At 39.4% G+C, this 17,465-nt stretch overlaps 3 protein-coding genes across 5 annotated transcripts in view; all 3 read left to right on the top strand.

The window, feature by feature from the left end:
- LOC145497757 (uncharacterized) overlaps window positions 1-17,465 on the top strand; it is a 123,771-nt gene that overhangs the window by 105,711 nt on the left and 595 nt on the right. The window contains exons 1-6 of one of the 3 annotated variants that reach the window (XM_081477609.1): window positions 8,383-8,425; window positions 12,138-12,524; window positions 12,869-12,997; window positions 14,195-14,368; window positions 16,004-16,031; window positions 16,362-16,527. In XM_081477609.1, coding sequence (XP_081333735.1) covers window positions 12,179-12,524; window positions 12,869-12,997; window positions 14,195-14,368; window positions 16,004-16,031; window positions 16,362-16,527 — 843 coding nt within the window. In that variant the 5' untranslated portion in view covers window positions 8,383-8,425; window positions 12,138-12,178. Of the gene's footprint in view, window positions 1-8,382; window positions 8,426-12,137; window positions 12,525-12,868; window positions 12,998-14,194; window positions 14,369-16,003; window positions 16,032-16,361; window positions 16,528-17,465 lie in introns of those variants that run through there. The other 2 variants (XM_081477604.1, XM_081477605.1) reach the window with 2 other exon arrangements.
- LOC145497790 (uncharacterized) lies at window positions 424-4,847 on the top strand. The gene is made up of 3 exons (XM_081477654.1): window positions 424-538; window positions 1,953-2,602; window positions 2,962-4,847. The coding sequence occupies exons 1-3, from the start codon at window positions 505-507 to the stop codon at window positions 3,130-3,132; spliced, it is 855 nt and encodes a 284-aa protein (XP_081333780.1). The 5' UTR covers window positions 424-504; the 3' UTR covers window positions 3,133-4,847.
- Window positions 4,929-8,563, top strand: LOC145497385 (lithostathine-1-like). Its single transcript, XM_081477201.1, has 3 exons — window positions 4,929-6,003; window positions 7,991-8,425; window positions 8,559-8,563. The coding sequence occupies exons 1-3, from the start codon at window positions 5,925-5,927 to the stop codon at window positions 8,561-8,563; spliced, it is 519 nt and encodes a 172-aa protein (XP_081333327.1). The 5' UTR covers window positions 4,929-5,924.

The following is a 17,465-nucleotide window of genomic DNA, read 5'->3' as shown; positions in this document are numbered from 1 at the left end:
CTATCAGCCAACCAGAATACTCTTTTCTAGTCAGGTGGGTGAGTTTAGAAACCCAATTAAACACGTTGAGTTGAAAACTTCAAGTGCTTCAAAAGATTGCAAACACTTGGGGATAACGTTTCTTCCTTAACATATTCACAAACCAACACAACAAGAACGTTAACTGACAAAAGAGCTTTTAAAATTGCAATTGGATGTCTATAATTAGAATCCCTCTTGATCTCGCGACACTGAGATACGCTACAAACAGTCTTGCAGAGAATTAATCACGATCAATAATTTTGATATAGGTACGATTAAGTGTAAAATAACGCTATAAAGCAAAAACTTAGCCATAATATATAATTACAGTAAATTGTAATTTTGTTTTCAGCCACACCTCCTAAGAACGTTGTGAAGGTTTTTCCACCAGAGGAAACTACCAAAAACAACACCAAAGTGATTGTAATCGTCCTCGTCTTACTGGCCATTCTTATTTTGATAATCTTGATCGTATTTTACGTCATGTATGTGCGACGTCGGAAATTTAAAAAGCAAGGTAATTCCTCTAGCACCATAAAGTTCTTTACCATAAAACTGATTTCTTTTAGTCACACAAAGTTCCGAAGACTGCTTGTGATCCTTACTTTTGCCCACCGGTTCTGGTCCTTGGAATATCTGTTCCCCATCCGATGTCTATGAGCTGTACAAATGTAGTTGCTGCCTGGTCAAAATTGTGTTTGGCTGTTTAATATTTCGGCCAACCTCTTCTAACCGCCAGCACTGAAGGTGTAAATATGGCCATGGAACCACACCCCAGAAAGTGTTTAGTGTGTGTAGATAAGACATTAATATGTCTACTGGCTGGCAAATTTAACAAGAAGACTTGCTTTGAAGTAGGGTTAGGTATTCCTGTTGGAAAAAACTAAAATAAAACTGAAATGCTTATTTGTTGGTTGCCTCTTTGTTACGATGGTCCCAGATAAATTCTAACAAATTAGCTCGTTGTGTGCCCCTGGTGATATAATGAGGCAGTTTTAACTTTCCAATTGCCTTTGAAGTTATATGAACGGTAACTCATTTTTCTTTTTACGCTGTTCTTGGTGTTAAGTAAGTAAGCATGGAAGAACATCTTACTCTTGTTCCCGAAGGCACTTTCATTTTGGCATATTTTAGCAAACCTTTTAGCCACATTGATATATTGTTAGTGTTTTTATTATTATTATTATTATTATTATTATTATTATTATTATTATTATTTAAGTTGTTTGTTTTGTTTTGTTTTGTTTTGTTTTTTACTAAATATCTTCATAACTACTGACGGGGACGCTGACGCTTGCTGTGACATCACAATAAACAGTAAGTATATTTTTTGAATATAAATTTGCTACTTATGAACTATTCGATGGTTTTTATTACCATGAATTTGATTTTTTGTGTATGTGCCACTGGTATTGTAAAAACTCTTCTCCCTCTTTGCTGTAATCAAAACCTGCGATACTCTTGGATCCAGATCTTACTCTGGACATGGGATGGGGCGCAAGAATGTGTGGGATTTGGGAAGGAGTCGACTGGCATTTTTAAGTTACAAAATATTTACCACACAGTTAAGTAGGAAGAGAATATTATACTTTGAAAGTCACAAGTTGGGAAATAAACAACAGCAACTGCTATTAATACACTTTATTGTCTTAGTAAAGGAGTATATAAGAACCTTGAGACCGAGGAAGCTATGTTTTAAGACAATAGATTTACTACAGTTCGCTGAATGATATCCTAGCTTTTTTGAGACTAACACGGGAAAAATTTGTAAATTAAGCACGTTGTTGGAATAATTTAGGCTTTATTTTTGAGTACTATATTTCCCACACTAAGTTAATTTGACACGCTTCATAATTTCAATAAATAAAAGCATCTGGTAATGCAAGAGGTCAATCTATCATTGTCATGACAACGTTTTAGATCACGTGAAGTCCAAAGTCGGGTCCGCTGCACTTACAAGAAACCGTCAAGTCCAGGGCAACAGTCAGTTGAACACGGACGACACCTGGATAGCTCTGCTGCACAAGTCACAGTGCATGTAACACTTTCGAGGACTAAGGCGGGTCTGGACACTTATGAAACCGTTGAAGTCCAAGAAGGGCCCACTTATGCTAATGTTAAACAGACCAAGTCTCAGACCCATAGAGAAGAGCCTTTAACCCACGAGGATGAAACCGCCCGGCAAACGAAGTCTGAAGATGGGTATTGTATGCCGTTGGACAGCTCACCACTGGATGCTACGAACAAGCTTCAGGCGCATGGAGTGGAAAACGCAGAAAAACAGGAAAATAAAGATCACGTTTATGCGGTTGTTCATAAAGATGCTAAAGGTAGAGACTCTGCAGCGATTGTCCACGCCAGAACACCATGCTCGAAGCGTTTGGAGCCTGCGATTCGCCCGTATTCAGATGTTGAACCTGTGAATCGCTCGTCCTCCGCGGATCCGGCAAATCACTCAGACGCGAGACCCTCTTCTGTGGAGCCTGCAAATCACTCACAGGACGCACTCGTAGAAGACGAGAAGAAGGATTACTTGTATGCGGTTGTTGACAAGGCAAACAAGAAAAAAAGGCCACCTCAGGTAAATATTACGGGAACGCTTTTTTGTTGTTTGTTTGTTTGTGCCTTTTCTTGTTTCTTTTTTTAATTTTTTTAATCAAAGATTTTTGCTCTGTTAACCTCTCTGTTACAATTATTATCTCATGTTGTTTGAAAAACAATCCAAAAATCAACCTGACGCCATTATTGATACATCGTCAGACGAAGGTTACAATACAAGTTAATAAGTATCATAAAAGCCTGACCTCCCTGTAGTGTTGATGGACAAGTTATCACGAACCAGGCTTTTTTTTTTTTTCTACTTTTTTTTTTTTTGTTCCTCATATATTTTCCATTGCTGATCTTTCCTTGTCAATAATTAATATTTTGCTTTACACACAGAAGCCTTCCCCTTACCGTGGTCTTGTGTACGCCGACCTAAACCACTCCACAACAAGCAACATAGGGCCAGTGAAAAGAGAGTTTCCAACTGTCTACGCCGATATCGATTATCTCAAGACAGATGCCAGCTCAAAATTACCAGAGGAACATTTGGATCAACCAACAGAGTAGGATGATCTGTAGCAGACTAACCGCTGTGGTTAGCCAAACCTTAAAACATTAATGAACGACAATTAACGCTGGGGACAAAGTAAACAAAACAAACAAACAAAAAAAGAACTAATTAATATGTTACTTCAGAAATTCGCAATTCATTCTTTTTTCATAAGAATATTGTTTCTCGGGCGGAGACTGAATATTCTTATTTTTCTGCCGATTTTAGGCTGAAAATATTCTTGTGAATATTCTTAGATTAAAGCGCATGGCATTTCTGTTTTAAAATGTATTTGGTGTCTGCGGTGCTAAATCAGAGCCAGTCTGCTGGCATTGAAGGCTGATATGACGCATGTAACGTCTTGGGACATGCGGCTAGCTCTGATTTTGTTTTGTTTTGTTTTTTTTTTTGGCCAGTTCTGCCGTTTAGAGACAAAAAATTAATTTTACACCGTCGAGTTAAAAACATATAATTGTATTGGATTTACAAATTTTCAACACATAAAATTATATTCTTTTCAAAATCTCAGCCTTGCGTTTATTTTTTAAAATATCCTTAAAATTTCGCCAATTTCAGCCTCAATATTCTAATATAATATATTCTTATAAAAAAAGGGTGTAATCGTTGTGTTCTAGATGTATTTAGTGTGAATCTGTCACCTTTAGAACTTCCAACTTAATATAAAAAAAAATTATTAACCGTTGTATTCCACGCTCAATTACATAAACTCTGGTCAGTTGACGGCATTGTTTTTATTTGCAGAGGACCTAAGGAAAGTACCCTTAGGCATTATTAAGCTGCCAATTTGCCCCGTCCACACTACGCAGGAGAAATTTGAAAACGCAGCTTCATTTCTACGGTTAGGTCTACCGTCCACTGACTAATCCGTCACTAAAACGGAGCTCATTGAAAACGCTCTTCAAACAGGAGGAATTTGAAAACGCCGGCTTTGCGCTTTATTTGGACGGAAAACATTTTGTAAACGGATAATTTTTGAAAACGAGAACCCGTCTTGATAATCATGTGATTAACCCTAACCCTGGAGAGTGCACTCGAAACTCAAGGTTCTCTGACCCCGGTCATAGTTGCGTTTTCAAAATTTCTCCGGTGTAGGTGGACGGAAAACATTTGATGCGGTTTCGGAGTGAAAACTCCGCCTAACGTTTATTTAGCAACGTGGCTGGCTCGCTATGAAAGTCCATAACTTCCTTCGATACCACTTACGTGGCGCAAAATCGAGTAGTGGAGAATCTCTTCATAGGGCTCGGCATTATCCTGTAAGACCAGGTCATCAATATGCGATTTTTAGCTGAACTGAATCTATAAATCCTTTCTCTCTCTGGTTGGAGAAAGGTGATGAGGCTAGCGAAAATTTAAAACAATCTCCTTTCATTTGGCCTTGGGAAGAACGGAAGTCAAAATGCCATGTAAACTTGAACGCTGAGAACGTAGTCGCAAAGACTGGCCTCAGTGTATTATCAAGAAACTTGCCTGTAACAATTTATATATTTTATTATATACATATTAGTAAATTTGTGACATTAGTTTTAATAGTATTTTGACTGCAGCGGTAATATTGTAATAATAGTTTTGAATAGTTTTAATCAGTATTTAATTTGTGATTTTTACCTGATGAATCGTGATATTAGCGTTGTTTAGTTGTTAGGTTCTCATTAGTTATTAGGTGGAATACCTGTAAACTACAATCTTGGACAGAATAACACGGAACAATTATCCCCCATCCCCCCAAGGCAATGATGAAGGCGCGAAGGAGCAAAAACGCGCCATTTTGGCATCATTGAAATGGGGGCAGGGATGGTCCAGATGTTCCATTTATTTTGTCCAAGATTGTAGCTCTCAAGCTAAGCGTATATCCACGTTAAATATTTTTTTTATTATTTTGATTTATACATGTATATCTTTTTTCTTTTTTTTTTTTTTTTTGTCAAGCGCGAGACATAACCTTATCAATTTGGCTTTTATCCTGTGTTCACTCGCCAAGTTGGTTACGACACGTACGGAACAAAACTGAAATGTTTTGTAGTGTAAGCAATTCTTGAAACTGTAATGAATCCGATAGCGAAAGGCTCCGTTACCGTTCCCGCATGAATGTCTCGCTGTGATTATCAATGTGTGTAAACGGTCGAGGAAAAATCAGAATACCTATACAGTGCAAACGCTTACGAATTCAGATGTATATCTTATGAAGAATCCAGTGACATTTACGAATCCGAAAAATATATATTCTGTTGTTTATACGTAACTTAACATTAATTTGCAATAATTCGAACATTTTGTAATTAAAAAGTATATTGTTTATTGATCTAACAGAGTTCCCGTTTATCCTGTGTCCGAACATGTACGGGGAATTTTCGCCATGCGCATTTTATTTAGTTATTTCAGGGTTTTTTTCTTTTTTCTTTCTTTCGTTTTTTTTTTTTTTTAACCCTGACGACCCTCTCGAACTAACCTTGATTCAGTCGCACGTACGTTTTATCGAACTGACTCCGTGGTTTGCTTCATCCGCGTTGTGTGATCTTATTAGAAACGAAACGCTTTTCCTCGTTTTAATATTGCAAGAAAATTGTTTGATCTGGCATTGTTTCTTATTTGGAAGCCTCAATATTGGGGTTCAGCGACGAGCTTTCTAAAAATTTCGTCGATCAGCCATTTCCGCTTATGCGTGACACAGTGTCTGACTTCCGCTGTTTCCACCCAAGTCACACCTCAAGTGACCGGAAGTTGCGTCGTTGTGAATCGGCGACGCGGAACGACGTCGAAGCAAATCAGTCTATGTTTATGGGTTTCAATGGCGATCAGGATGATGAATTTAACGAAGCTGCCTATTTGGATTATTGTGGCGATTCAAATATTCCACTTAGGAGCGGGTGAGTGTAGCGAAGAACTGATCTTTGTTAACTTTAGTATACGATTACAGGCTTCATAAATAATCCATGGCATTCCCGTACGTGCGAATATTGATAACATCACTTACTCCATTTTGAAGCCAGTTCATATCTTGTAAGGACCCACGATTCCGCGCTGAAAGCTTGTAATAACTTAAGTTACACGGTACACATAGCATGTTCGATTACCTGTTTATCTCGGATACAAATCATTTTGTGATTTATCAAATTAGCTTTTCAGGAAAGCTTCACGCGATTTACATGAGAACTGGTTTTCACAAGGAAGTGAAACGAATGTCATATTGATCATAGATCTATTTACGTTTTACCAGTCAGCTTGGTAGCTGAGACCACACCTATTGACTCGTTTTACGTTCAATTATCTTTATATCATCCCTATATGTTTTTATAATGGTGACAGCGGTCGGCAGATCACGAACATTTGTTGTAATATTCCCTTATGTTTTAACACTGTGTCTTTCACAACTAGCTTTACCAATTCGTGACGTGCCATGCCAAGCCTTCGGCTCGCAAGCGATGTGTAACGCAACGTTTCTCACGTGGGTCGTTTTTAAAAAAGACCTTTAAATCTGAGAGGGTCGTCCAAGGTGGTCTCTGGCACGGTTCACGAACGGAAAAAATAGGGGATCGCGGATCACGGATATAGACATTTCGTTTTCCCGAATCACGAAAATAAGCAAGCAAGATACTATTTTTAATGACCTGTTCTTACACTTGAAGCAGTGTTTGAAGGAAGTAAAGTCGCGAATGGCTAAGTCAAGGCTCCATATTGCAAATCGCATTCCTAAGTCACTCTCGATAGACGACTCTAACCATTCGGAGGACTTGCGTCTGAAAAGCACGTAGAGTAGAGGGGTAAAATCACGAATATCGGTTAATAATTCAGGTTCTTCACGGGTCACGGAAAACCTTCAGGTCACAAGTCACGAAGAATAATTTCCTAAATTCACGTTTCATGGAAAAGAAAATCAGCTAATTACACATCACGAGAGGACTCCTGTACGACCCTCATCTAACAACTTTGTTTTCGTTAGTCCAATCTATTGATGTAGAAACTTCAAACACTCAATGAAAAACATCTTCGCGTGTTTTACTTTCTCTGATCTCCGCAGTTTAGCACAATTACAATTAACAATTGACATCTTCGATCGGGAGGGGATTACGGAAGTAAGCATCAAGTATTTTATTATTATTATTATTATTATTATTATTATTATTATTATTATAATTATTATTATTATTATTGTTATTATTATTATTTGAAGGTACTATTATTTCTTGCAAAGGGTAAAACATTTAACCAATTTCCCTACTTAGTCATACGTAAGCGTAGTGTATAATCGTTATATATTATGCAAATTAACGTCCTTGAGATTATAAGGTGTCGAGTTTTCCCCCGTCGTTGATCAGGAAATCAGGAAAATAAAAACATGAATAAGTTTTCTACGGTTTATTGACTGTCTTATATCCAGGAAGAAGAGGAGAGGAGGGGGGTTACTCTGCAAAGTTTTATACGGGGAGGCTCGGCCTTGAGGTCCAACCCCTTACCGTTTTGTATACCATTATGACAGAAAAGGTACACCTTTCATGTAACTTCTATTGACAAAGGTACCCCGTTCCCTTACCTTCGTGAGAACATTGCATCTCTCTTTTTTAAACCCTTGAAATGAAGTTAGTGAGGTAGTGCTCAGTAAATTAAATGATACTGCTGTAAGTTGCGTCTCTTCGAAATATTTTTGTTAAGGTCTCTTTTTAGTACCTAAAAGACAGATTTCGCTACCCTTTCATATACCTCAACTTGTGAACCTCTTAATCTTTAACATACCTGAAGCCTGAAAAAGGCACCCCTTTCGGGTGAGCCTCCTCGTATGCTCCATCGTAGGGAGCACTCCTCCCCCGGTAATGCTTGACTAGTTTTCATCTTTGTTCGTAATTTTCTGTTATATAGGTGAAACCTTTAAATGGTTTAAAGGTGGCTGTTCCAATTACACAATTCACGCGACATCTACCCCTCTTAATTGGGAGGAAAGCAGACCATTGTGCAAGAAGACTGGACTTGGTGATCTTGTGTCTATTGAAAGTTACGCGGAGTGGATCTTCTTGAAAAACATCATTTTAAAGTTGACAATTGCTGGCGAATATTTTATCGGTTTAAGAAGAGATGATCGGTCTAGACAGTGGAGATGGTTGAGCAACAAGAACACAACTCAGAAAGATCTTCCTTGGGCTTCAGGGGAACCGAATGGTGATGGGTATTGTGCAACTATGTACAAGGATTATCGGAAAAATTATGGAAAGTATAATGACTTGCGTTGTAAAGTACCATTGTACAGTAACCATGGGTATATTTGTGAGTTTCGTGTCGATGGTTGCAATCAAGAGGGTAGGTCTTGTTATTGCTATTATTGTCATTGTCATTGTCATTGTCATTGTCATTGTCATTGTCATTGTCATTGTCATTGTCATTGTCATTGTCATTGTCATTGTCATTGTCATTGTCATTGTCATTGTTGTAGAATAATAGTACAATTTGTATTGCAAAGTTTGAGAGTAATTTTATTTTGTTTTGGTTTTTGTAAGAGTAATTGCCACTAAAAATGAAAGAAATCGTGGCCACGGTCGAAAAATCGATTTTCCTCATACTTTGCCAGTTTGAACGCCTAGGTAAGTAATTGAAGGTTTTTTGAAATATCCAATATCACTACAGAAATTCACGAAAAACGGTCATCGTACCAAAGCTCAGATTTCACTTCGTGATAATCCGAAATTGCACTTTTTTCAGCTTCTTGCTACACAAACGTTTACATCGCTGTGAAACGGTGTCAACTTTAAATGTAAACATTGATTCTTCCTTAATCAAGATATAGTGATTATTTTCATTTCTTGTTTTTTTCTGAGCGATCTGAGCCCCGATTAAGTAGACATACTTTTCCATTGAAGACAAAACTCAAAAGTTATGCAAATTCAGTGAGAAAAAACGCTGACCGGTAGTGCTTCAAATCGTCTGATGTTCTAGCAAAACGCAGTTCAGTTAATGAATTTTAGGTTTACAGCTTCATTTTTGTGGGATCTTCTAGCAATTTTGCATGAACGCCGATCAAAATTTGAGAAAATCGCAAGTTAGCCTCTTTGAAATTTGCAATGTAACGCAACACGTCAAAATAGGTAAAAATCTTTTGTTCGCTTGATACAGCACAATCGAAGCATTTTAATGTCTTTAACGTTTGAAACGCTTAAAAAAGAGTATTTAACTTAGAAATCGCTTGTAATAGCGAAAAGACATAAGTAATCATACCCTAACTCTCCCTGCTTTGTGTCACGCATGATATACTTGGCCCATGCTACGTTGGCTCTAGTAATGTCAATTCCTTTCTAAAACAATCTCTTATGATGTAGGAGATTTTGCTTTACCTATAGAGAATTGGCCAGTTAACCTGCTAAAAAATAAATAAATAATTAGTAAATTAAAAAGGCGGCTTACTCATACAAATCGGAACGATGAAAGTTAATCTTATTATTGATTTAATAAAAGCCTTGCGCCCTCGCTACTAATAACCTGGAAGAGGCAGGGAAGAGTAACAGTGTTCGGGACGGCTAAAACGCACTGCTCGGCTTTTCTCGAATAACAACGCTTACTAGGGCTTTACGGTGCATTCCACGTTGCTAGTACTCATTGAATACGTGACGGACTCGGCAAATGCGTCAAATCTGTAAAATATGATGGAGCTTTCACCAGAGCTCAATCTTTCGTCGCTTTTAAAAATTATGTGATATTTAGCTATCAATTTCCTTTCCTTTGAAGCTTCGTCCAATACATAAAAGCCTAGCTTTGCATTTACATTATTGATCGGGGTGCGAAAAGAGAGTCAGTATCAGTTTCATGATCGACTTGCGGGGCGAGAAAGGAAGAGAAAAGAGTTGAGTTGTATTGACAACGCCGGGGTGGGGTGAGAAAAAACTCCTGATATAAATTGTCTTTTTGCAAACCAAATTTATGACGCCACGGTTAGTTTTCATCGCTATTTAGCACTGAAGCATGATGGATATTTCTTTTCGTAGCCAATGACATGTTGGTATATCTTCAATGTGTTTTACACTTCTGAAAAAGTTATTGCCACCTACACTTTCTCACGTAGTCTTGTGGATCATCTTATACCACCTACTACTGCCTGATTCAGTTTACGAGCCCTGTCTTCGACCCTGGTTTAGCAAGGTTTTCAATTCAAATAAGTTAACAAAAAATACAGTCGAACCTGTATATAACGGCCACCCTCGGGACTTAAGGAACTGGCCGCTTAATTCAGGTGGCCGCTTAATACAGGATCACTAAAAGTACTCACTGGGCGTGGTCTAACGATATGGTACTGTTCTTCAGCACATTGGAAAGCGTTAACGATGCTAAACGGCCGATTATCAGCTCAGAGTAGCTTTGCACGTGATATTTCTTTATAGTGATGATGGATCGCATTTAAACAATAAAATACCGCGTAAAATGACACGTGGCTTAGTTTCCGTTCAAGGGTGGCCGCTTACTACAGGTAAAAATAACAAAGAAAGACAAACATAGGACTGCTACAGGGTGGCTGCGCGCGCTTAATAGAGGTGGCCGCCTAATGCAGGTAACACATACAGCGTTTGTATGAGCAATAAATCGGGACTTTGAAAACTAGCCGCTTAACATATGATAGCCGCTTAATACAGGGCCGTTATATTCAGGTTTGCTGTAATTCGAAAAACATATCCTGTAAGACGTTGGATGTTGCCACAAGGTGGCCAAACGTAGTTAAGAAAATGTTGTGAAACATTTCACATGAAACTGTGAAACTAAAATTCATTGACTGTACTGTCTTTTACTAGAATATCAGACGATTTGAAGAACTACCGGTCAGCATTTTTCCGCACTGAATTTGCATAACTTTTGAGTTTTGTTTTCAGTAGAAAAGTATGTCTACTTAACCGGGGCTCAGTTCGCTCAGAAAACACAACAAATGAAAATAATCACTATATCTTGATTAAGGAAGAATCAAGGTTTACATCTGTGTAGCAAGAAGCTGAAAAGTGTGCAATTTCGGATTATCGCGAAGTGAAATCTAAGCTTTTGGTACGATGACCGTTTTTCGTGAATTTCTGCCGTTATATTGCATTTTTCAAAAAAAAACTAACTTGATTTCGTTCCGTTACTTACCCAGGTCTTCAAACTGGCAAAGTATGACCGAAATCGATTTTTCGAATTTTCTTTGATTTTTACTGACATTCACTCTTAATTACTTCTCGATTACTTCTTGTTTTGTTGTTGTTGTTTTTTGTTTCTTTTTTTTTTAATCACTCTTCACGTACAATCGATGACACAAACCGCAAATACTTTCGGTACGCTTTTGTCCAATTCGTGATTTCGACTCATTCATTCTTGTAAACTACATTTTGCCTCCTTTTTTAATGATTTTAATACAATTGTTATTGTAAATAGTTTCGTACTGCAAATAATTATCATTGAAAGTTTTAGTGAAGAAATTTAATGAGCAGGATAAAATTGTTTTAAAAAATATTATTATTATTATTATTTTATTTTATGTTATTTTATTTTATTTTTGCAAAGGAAAAACATAACTCACACCCTAGTTTGCCTTAGCAAGCGTAATGTATAATCAATATGGTAAACGCTAGACTGCTGGCAGGGACATGCGACTCGTCAATGCACCCGTCGACTTCCGCACGTGACCAAATTCGGGAAAGCCACCCCCAAAATATATCGACAGGAAAACTATGATTAAATGCACCAAGGAACAACGGCAATACGCAAGGGGATAACAGACAAAAGTGGGACTTAAATACTGCGTTCTCTGAGTACTGTGAATTTACTTGTGCAAGTAAATTTTGTATGCTTTTTTCAGTAATTATTATTATTTTAAACGGAACTTTACATGGAGAGGAGAGTTGCTTTTGCCACACATTTTAAAATGACACGTCAATGTCGTGCAACGAACTCTTGTAAATTTAACAATAACCACATTACCCCAGTATCCCAGTCTTTGTCGGTTGAGTCATTTCGCAATCAAGTTTGTAAGTTCTTTCATTCGATTTTGTATGAATTTCAGATGGAGATAAACGTTGCTCTTGCTACACCTTTGAAAATGACATGCCAATGCAGTGGCCACAGGCAGAGGACAGTTGTAAATTTTACAATAGGCATCTGGTGGTCATGGAAACCGAGCGAGAGTGGGAATTTATAAATAAAGAGATTCAAACTCGGAGTAGTGGCAAAGAAAATGAATGGCACATCGGTTTGCACAAAAACTTGACAGCGAACAAATGGACTTGGATCAATGGCAAAAACGTAACTATAAACAAATGGCAGAAGGATAAGCCTCAAGACAGTGATTTTTACGCTGTGATGGCCAAGGAATCTTCGGATGGAGTTAAGGGATCGTTTAGTAGCATCAAGGGAAACATTTCCAGAGGATGGATTTGTGAGGAAAAAACAGGTATGTGAATGGGTCTATATCCTCCACCAACAGCAATCAAGCCCATCTCATTGCTCTCCTTCCCCTTTCACACCCCCCCCCCCCACCTCCCCGTCTTCCTGCCTCTGTTTCCTCTCAATCAAGCATTGTGACAAACCGACAAGCACACGACGACTACTGGCGAGACACGACACACGGACACTGGCCACACTCGAATACTGACATGAAAAACTCTCTCTTTTAAAGGACCGTGAACCTGTAGTTGGAAAATGGTGTCTATAAATAAAAATAGCTGATTTTGTGACTTAGGATTTATTATTATTATTATTATTATTATTTATTTTTTATTTTTTGCCCCCCAACAGATAACTGCCAAGGAGTCTGTTTAATTCATGATCCAGTGCCAACGAGCTCAACACCGCCTGGAACTACCAAACCCACCACACAATGGCGGCCGGACTCTTCAACTGCGTATGATCGCACTACTGCATCAGGTTAGATTGTCAAGGCCACTGACTGAACACCGCTCTCATTTTTGATTTAACAATATATATAGATATATTTTTAGCAAATCCTCCTGTGGGATTATTAAATCTCTTAGTTACCTCAATCATTTATCGTGTTAAGGCGCATTCATGTACAGAGCATTTATGCTCCCGTCTTCTCGGGCTTAAGCCCAAGAGGTCTGGAACGGCTAACACTTCAGACTATCGCGTTCTCAGTCATAGAGAGCTAATCAGAGATAGTTGAACCTTCAAAGCCGAAGTGTTATTCATGTGGGAACACACATTTTGACGTTTAAGGTTTTAGCTAATTAATTTTTGTAATGATATTTAAAGTATCGTAGACAAAGTAGCTCTGTTTCACTCGATCGCCACCCAGTATAACTAAAGAACCACCTCAATGCACGATAGTTCTTATTAACCGAGCAGGAGGTTGGTATGGGAAAATCTCAGTTGACCGAGGTCGTGAGTACAGACCGAATGCAGTGAGGTCTGTACACACGACCAAGCTCAAGATCCTCCCATACAGACCGGCTAAGCTCGGTTAATAAGATTTTTATTACATGGCAAACGATAAAAATTTAATTCGTCACGGTCTAAAGTAACTGGTTTGTACAAGCTGGCATTTTGCTTGCGAACGGCGATGTGCTAAACTTAAATCTGCCAAGGTTTGCTCTCCTCTCTACTTTTCTCTTCTCGTCAGGCTTTTTGGCACTTCCACTAATAATTTTAAGGGAAATAATCAGTATCTTTGTATTTTAGTTTGCAACTTTTCAACCGCAAAATGTAACCGGTTTAGATACCGGTCTAGATGGGAAAATCTAGACCGGGGTCGATATCGATTTCAGCCAATCAAATTCGTGAATTCGGTAGTTCCCACTCCTTGTGAGACACAGCCATATAATAATTATAAATGCCTGGACCTGAACATATCACTGAGTGGACAGTGAAAGCAAGCCAAGTGATAACTTTAAACACAATCCAGTTACAAAGTGAAGAAGCAGTGAGTTTTTGGAATGCTTCCAAGCGATCTTTTTATGAGTATACATAGTTTGATTTTTCTTTTAATTAGTAAATTGGTTGGACTACTCTAAGCCTTACGATTCGCCGACCTATCAGTCTGACAATCACCATTTCGAATTAAGTTAGCTTAGTTGTAATCATTGTTTTCTTTATCTCTATTAGCAGATTACACCGTGATCTCCTCAGCGCCAGGGGTTGATGGGAGTAAGGATGACAATGATGGCTCTTCCACGACAGTGATAGCTGCTGCGTCCCTAGGAGCCGTCCTCTTTGTCGCATTGATCGTCCTTACTGTAGTCCTGTTACTAAGGCGACGGAAACGACGTGGCCATGGAAAAGGTGAATGTCTTAGCTTGCGCTTGTCGAATTCGTTCGAATCCTCTGGCTGTTCTTCAGGCATGATTTTGTTGTGCAACGTATCTCGTCGTCAAGGCAACCCAGAAGTCGCAGATCATTTGTACAGAAAATGTATATCGTATCATTCAAGTTCGGTACCTGTATAAGTTTCTCACGGGATCGGTGACCCGTCTTGTAGGTTGACTTAATCACTTATCGTATATTATCCGTCTTCCTGTTTGCCTCATTTGTTGCAACGTTTGCAAATGCATAAAAACCCTTAAAAGCCAACGTCAATTTTTAAAGGCAGTATGTTAGCATGTCTTGCTTAAGAATTGACGAGAAACCGCAATGAGACAATTGCATATAGCAACCCAGGTATCGCGAAAGAAATCGGCAAAAGTTACGCTCTTCTTCGCATAATCAATCAATCAATCAATCAATCAATCAATCACGTGCTACTGTGATGACGATTAAATTTAGTAGAATTTTTCTTGTATACTAATGCAAATGATGCAATCTGATTGGCTCAACTATTAGTATACTATCAGCCATTAGTATAAATCTACTAGCGTTCTATCACGAATGCCGTTCTCTGATTGGCTACGCTACTCACTATCTATTCTGTGATAGATAGTGAGTAGCGTAGCAGTTGAGCGCTTGTTAACGAAATGACGGCCGCTTCTTGGCGTTTTCGAATTGTCTGTGAAGGGGATTTCGATAAAGTTTTGAACGACTAGTAGATTTATACTAAAACAATTAGATTATTCGTTCTCGATTTCTATACGTGATAGTCTGCCACTAAATTTTCTCCCATTCTTATTGGTTTAAACTGATCACGTGACGCGATAGTGTTCATCCGCGGAGATACACTATCAGCCCATAGTGCCCGTCCGACGAAAATACCCGGATGGACAGTACTCGTCCGTGAAATATTTCTGTAAACAAGCAAGTGTTTGTCTCTCGGAACTATCAACCTGATAGTTGCCCCTTGGAAATTTGATGTTCTTTAAACTAGCTTATTTGCCCTCGAAGCTTCACTTCTCGCGCAGACATTTGTTTTAAGAACATCAAATTTCCGCGAGGCAACTATCAGCCGATAGTTCCTCGACAGAAACACTCTATTTTTTAAATAGAAATCTCGAGCACATAATCTAATTGTTTATTTGAATGCAGTGGCTGGGGGTCGTCTGTAAAATAGTGATGTTTTCTCGTTTTGCAAAGTTACGGGAGAACAATCAAATAAAAATGGAGAACTAAATATCTGAGAAGACTAAACTGAAGGGCATCCACGGTTCGTGACTTTTAAAAAACTGGAAAAAGGCTAGAAAATCTGATGACCGCGCGTGCACAACAGGAAATTCCAAACGACAATTCAGTTCGCACGATTTTTCTAAATCGTAAGGTTAAATACGGTGTACAAAATTTTTGTAAGAATTCTACTAAAATAATTAGATTATTCACTCTCGATTTCTATGGGTTGATAGTTGATCACCTCAAAGAAATCTCGAGCTCATATCCTAATTGTTGAATAGAGGCCAGAAGTTACTGGCAAATCATTATTGTGATTAATTGTTGTTTTCTGTTTGCTACCTTAAGGCCGTTGCAACGATTTAAAACTGTTTTTCTTGCTTTCAGATGACGAAACTCCACCGAAAAAGTCTACGTAAGTATTAGATTATCACTCTTGTCTAGGTTCCTCACAGGCATTAAAATTTCTTCAATCAATATGTTGCTAGAATGTCAGCCATACAGACCATTAGGACGAATTAAAGATGTAATCTCAACGTAAAGAGAATTCGGCAATATAAAGACAATAGACAATAGAAAAAGTATAAAGAAGCAAAAAAAGGATTGGCATGTCAACAACAGATAATGTGTTTGCTTTTGCACACCCTGCTTCGCAAACGAAGTCAAGTTAATAAAGGTCATTTTGACGCTAACCTGGCAGATCACAATGTCGACAAAATGTTTTTATTTTTCCCTTTCATTTAAGGCATCAACCAGCCCTGATAGGTGAAAACCAGTATGAGCCCGTTGATCGTGTGGAGGTCGCAAAGCTCCTCGGGACACCAGACAACAACAAGGCCGAGAAGGAGACTGAGCATGAGTCACCTTCAGCAAACTGTGAATATGCTGTGGTCAACAAGAAAAACAAAAAGGTGATTGGTGAGCTGAACGCAGTGAAAGATTCCATCAGAACTATCGGAAGTGGTCTTAGAGAATTCCTTCCTCAGCTGAGTTAGTCAGACAGTCATTCGACCCGCCTGCCCGTCTGTCCTTCCGTCCGTCCCTCCGTAATCCATTCATTCAGCCAGTCAGTCAGTCAGTCAGTCAGTCATTTCATCCGTCCATCCGTTCGCACGTCATTCATTCATTCATTCATTCGCTCCTTCGCTCCCTCGCTCCCTCGCTCCCTCGCTCCCTCGCTCCCTCGCTCCCTCGCTCCCTCGCTCCCTCGCTCCCTCGCTCCCTCGCTCCCTCGCTCCCTCGCTCCCTCGCTCCCTCGCTCCCTCGCTCCCTCGCTCCCTCGCTCCCTCGCTCCCTCGCTCCCTCGCTCCCTCGCTCCCTCGCTCCCTCGCTCCCTCGCTCCCTCGCTCCCTCGCTCCCTCGCTCCCTCGCTCCCTCGCTCCCTCGCTCCCTCGCTCCCTCGCTCCCTCGCTCCCTCGCTCCCTCGCTCCCTCGCTCCCTCGCTCCCTCGCTCCCTCGCTCCCTCGCTCCCTCGCTCCCTCGCTCCCTCGCTCCCTCGCTCCCTCGCTCCTTCGTTCCTTCGTTCCTTCGTTCCTTCGTTCCTTCGTTCCTTCGTTCCTTCGTTCCTTCGTTCCTTCGTTCCTTCGTTCCTTCGTTCCTTCGTTTCTTCGCTCGTTCCTTGGTTCGTTCAGTCAGTCAGTCAGTTGACTGACTGACTGACTGGCTGTTTAATTAACTCACTGTCTAACTTCATACTGACTGACTGGCCTGTGGTTAACTGCATGACCGACTGATTGATTGATGGATGGATGGATGGACGGACGGACGGATGGATTGAGTGAGTGAGTGAGTGAGCGAGTGAGTGAGTGATAGAGTGAGTGATTGATTCATCGATCGATCCGTCGCTTGA

Source organism: Orbicella franksi, chromosome 9, assembly GCF_964199315.1.
Source record: "Orbicella franksi chromosome 9, jaOrbFran1.1, whole genome shotgun sequence".
NCBI classification, from domain to species: domain Eukaryota; kingdom Metazoa; phylum Cnidaria; class Anthozoa; order Scleractinia; family Merulinidae; genus Orbicella; species Orbicella franksi.
This window is presented reverse-complemented; position numbering and strand designations above follow the sequence as displayed.

Coding starts and splice junctions, on each gene's coding strand:
- LOC145497385 (XM_081477201.1), top strand. CDS start 5,925: ATGGCGATCAGGATGATGAATTTAACGAAGCTGCCTATTTGGATTATT. Junction 6,004..7,990: donor AATATTCCACTTAGGAGCGG/GTGAGTGTAGCG, acceptor TCTGTTATATAG/GTGAAACCTTTAAATGGTTT.
- LOC145497790 (XM_081477654.1), top strand. CDS start 505: ATGTATGTGCGACGTCGGAAATTTAAAAAGCAAG. Junction 539..1,952: donor TCGGAAATTTAAAAAGCAAG/GTAATTCCTCTA, acceptor GATCACGTGAAG/TCCAAAGTCGGGTCCGCTGC. Junction 2,603..2,961: donor AGAAAAAAAGGCCACCTCAG/GTAAATATTACG, acceptor CTTTACACACAG/AAGCCTTCCCCTTACCGTGG.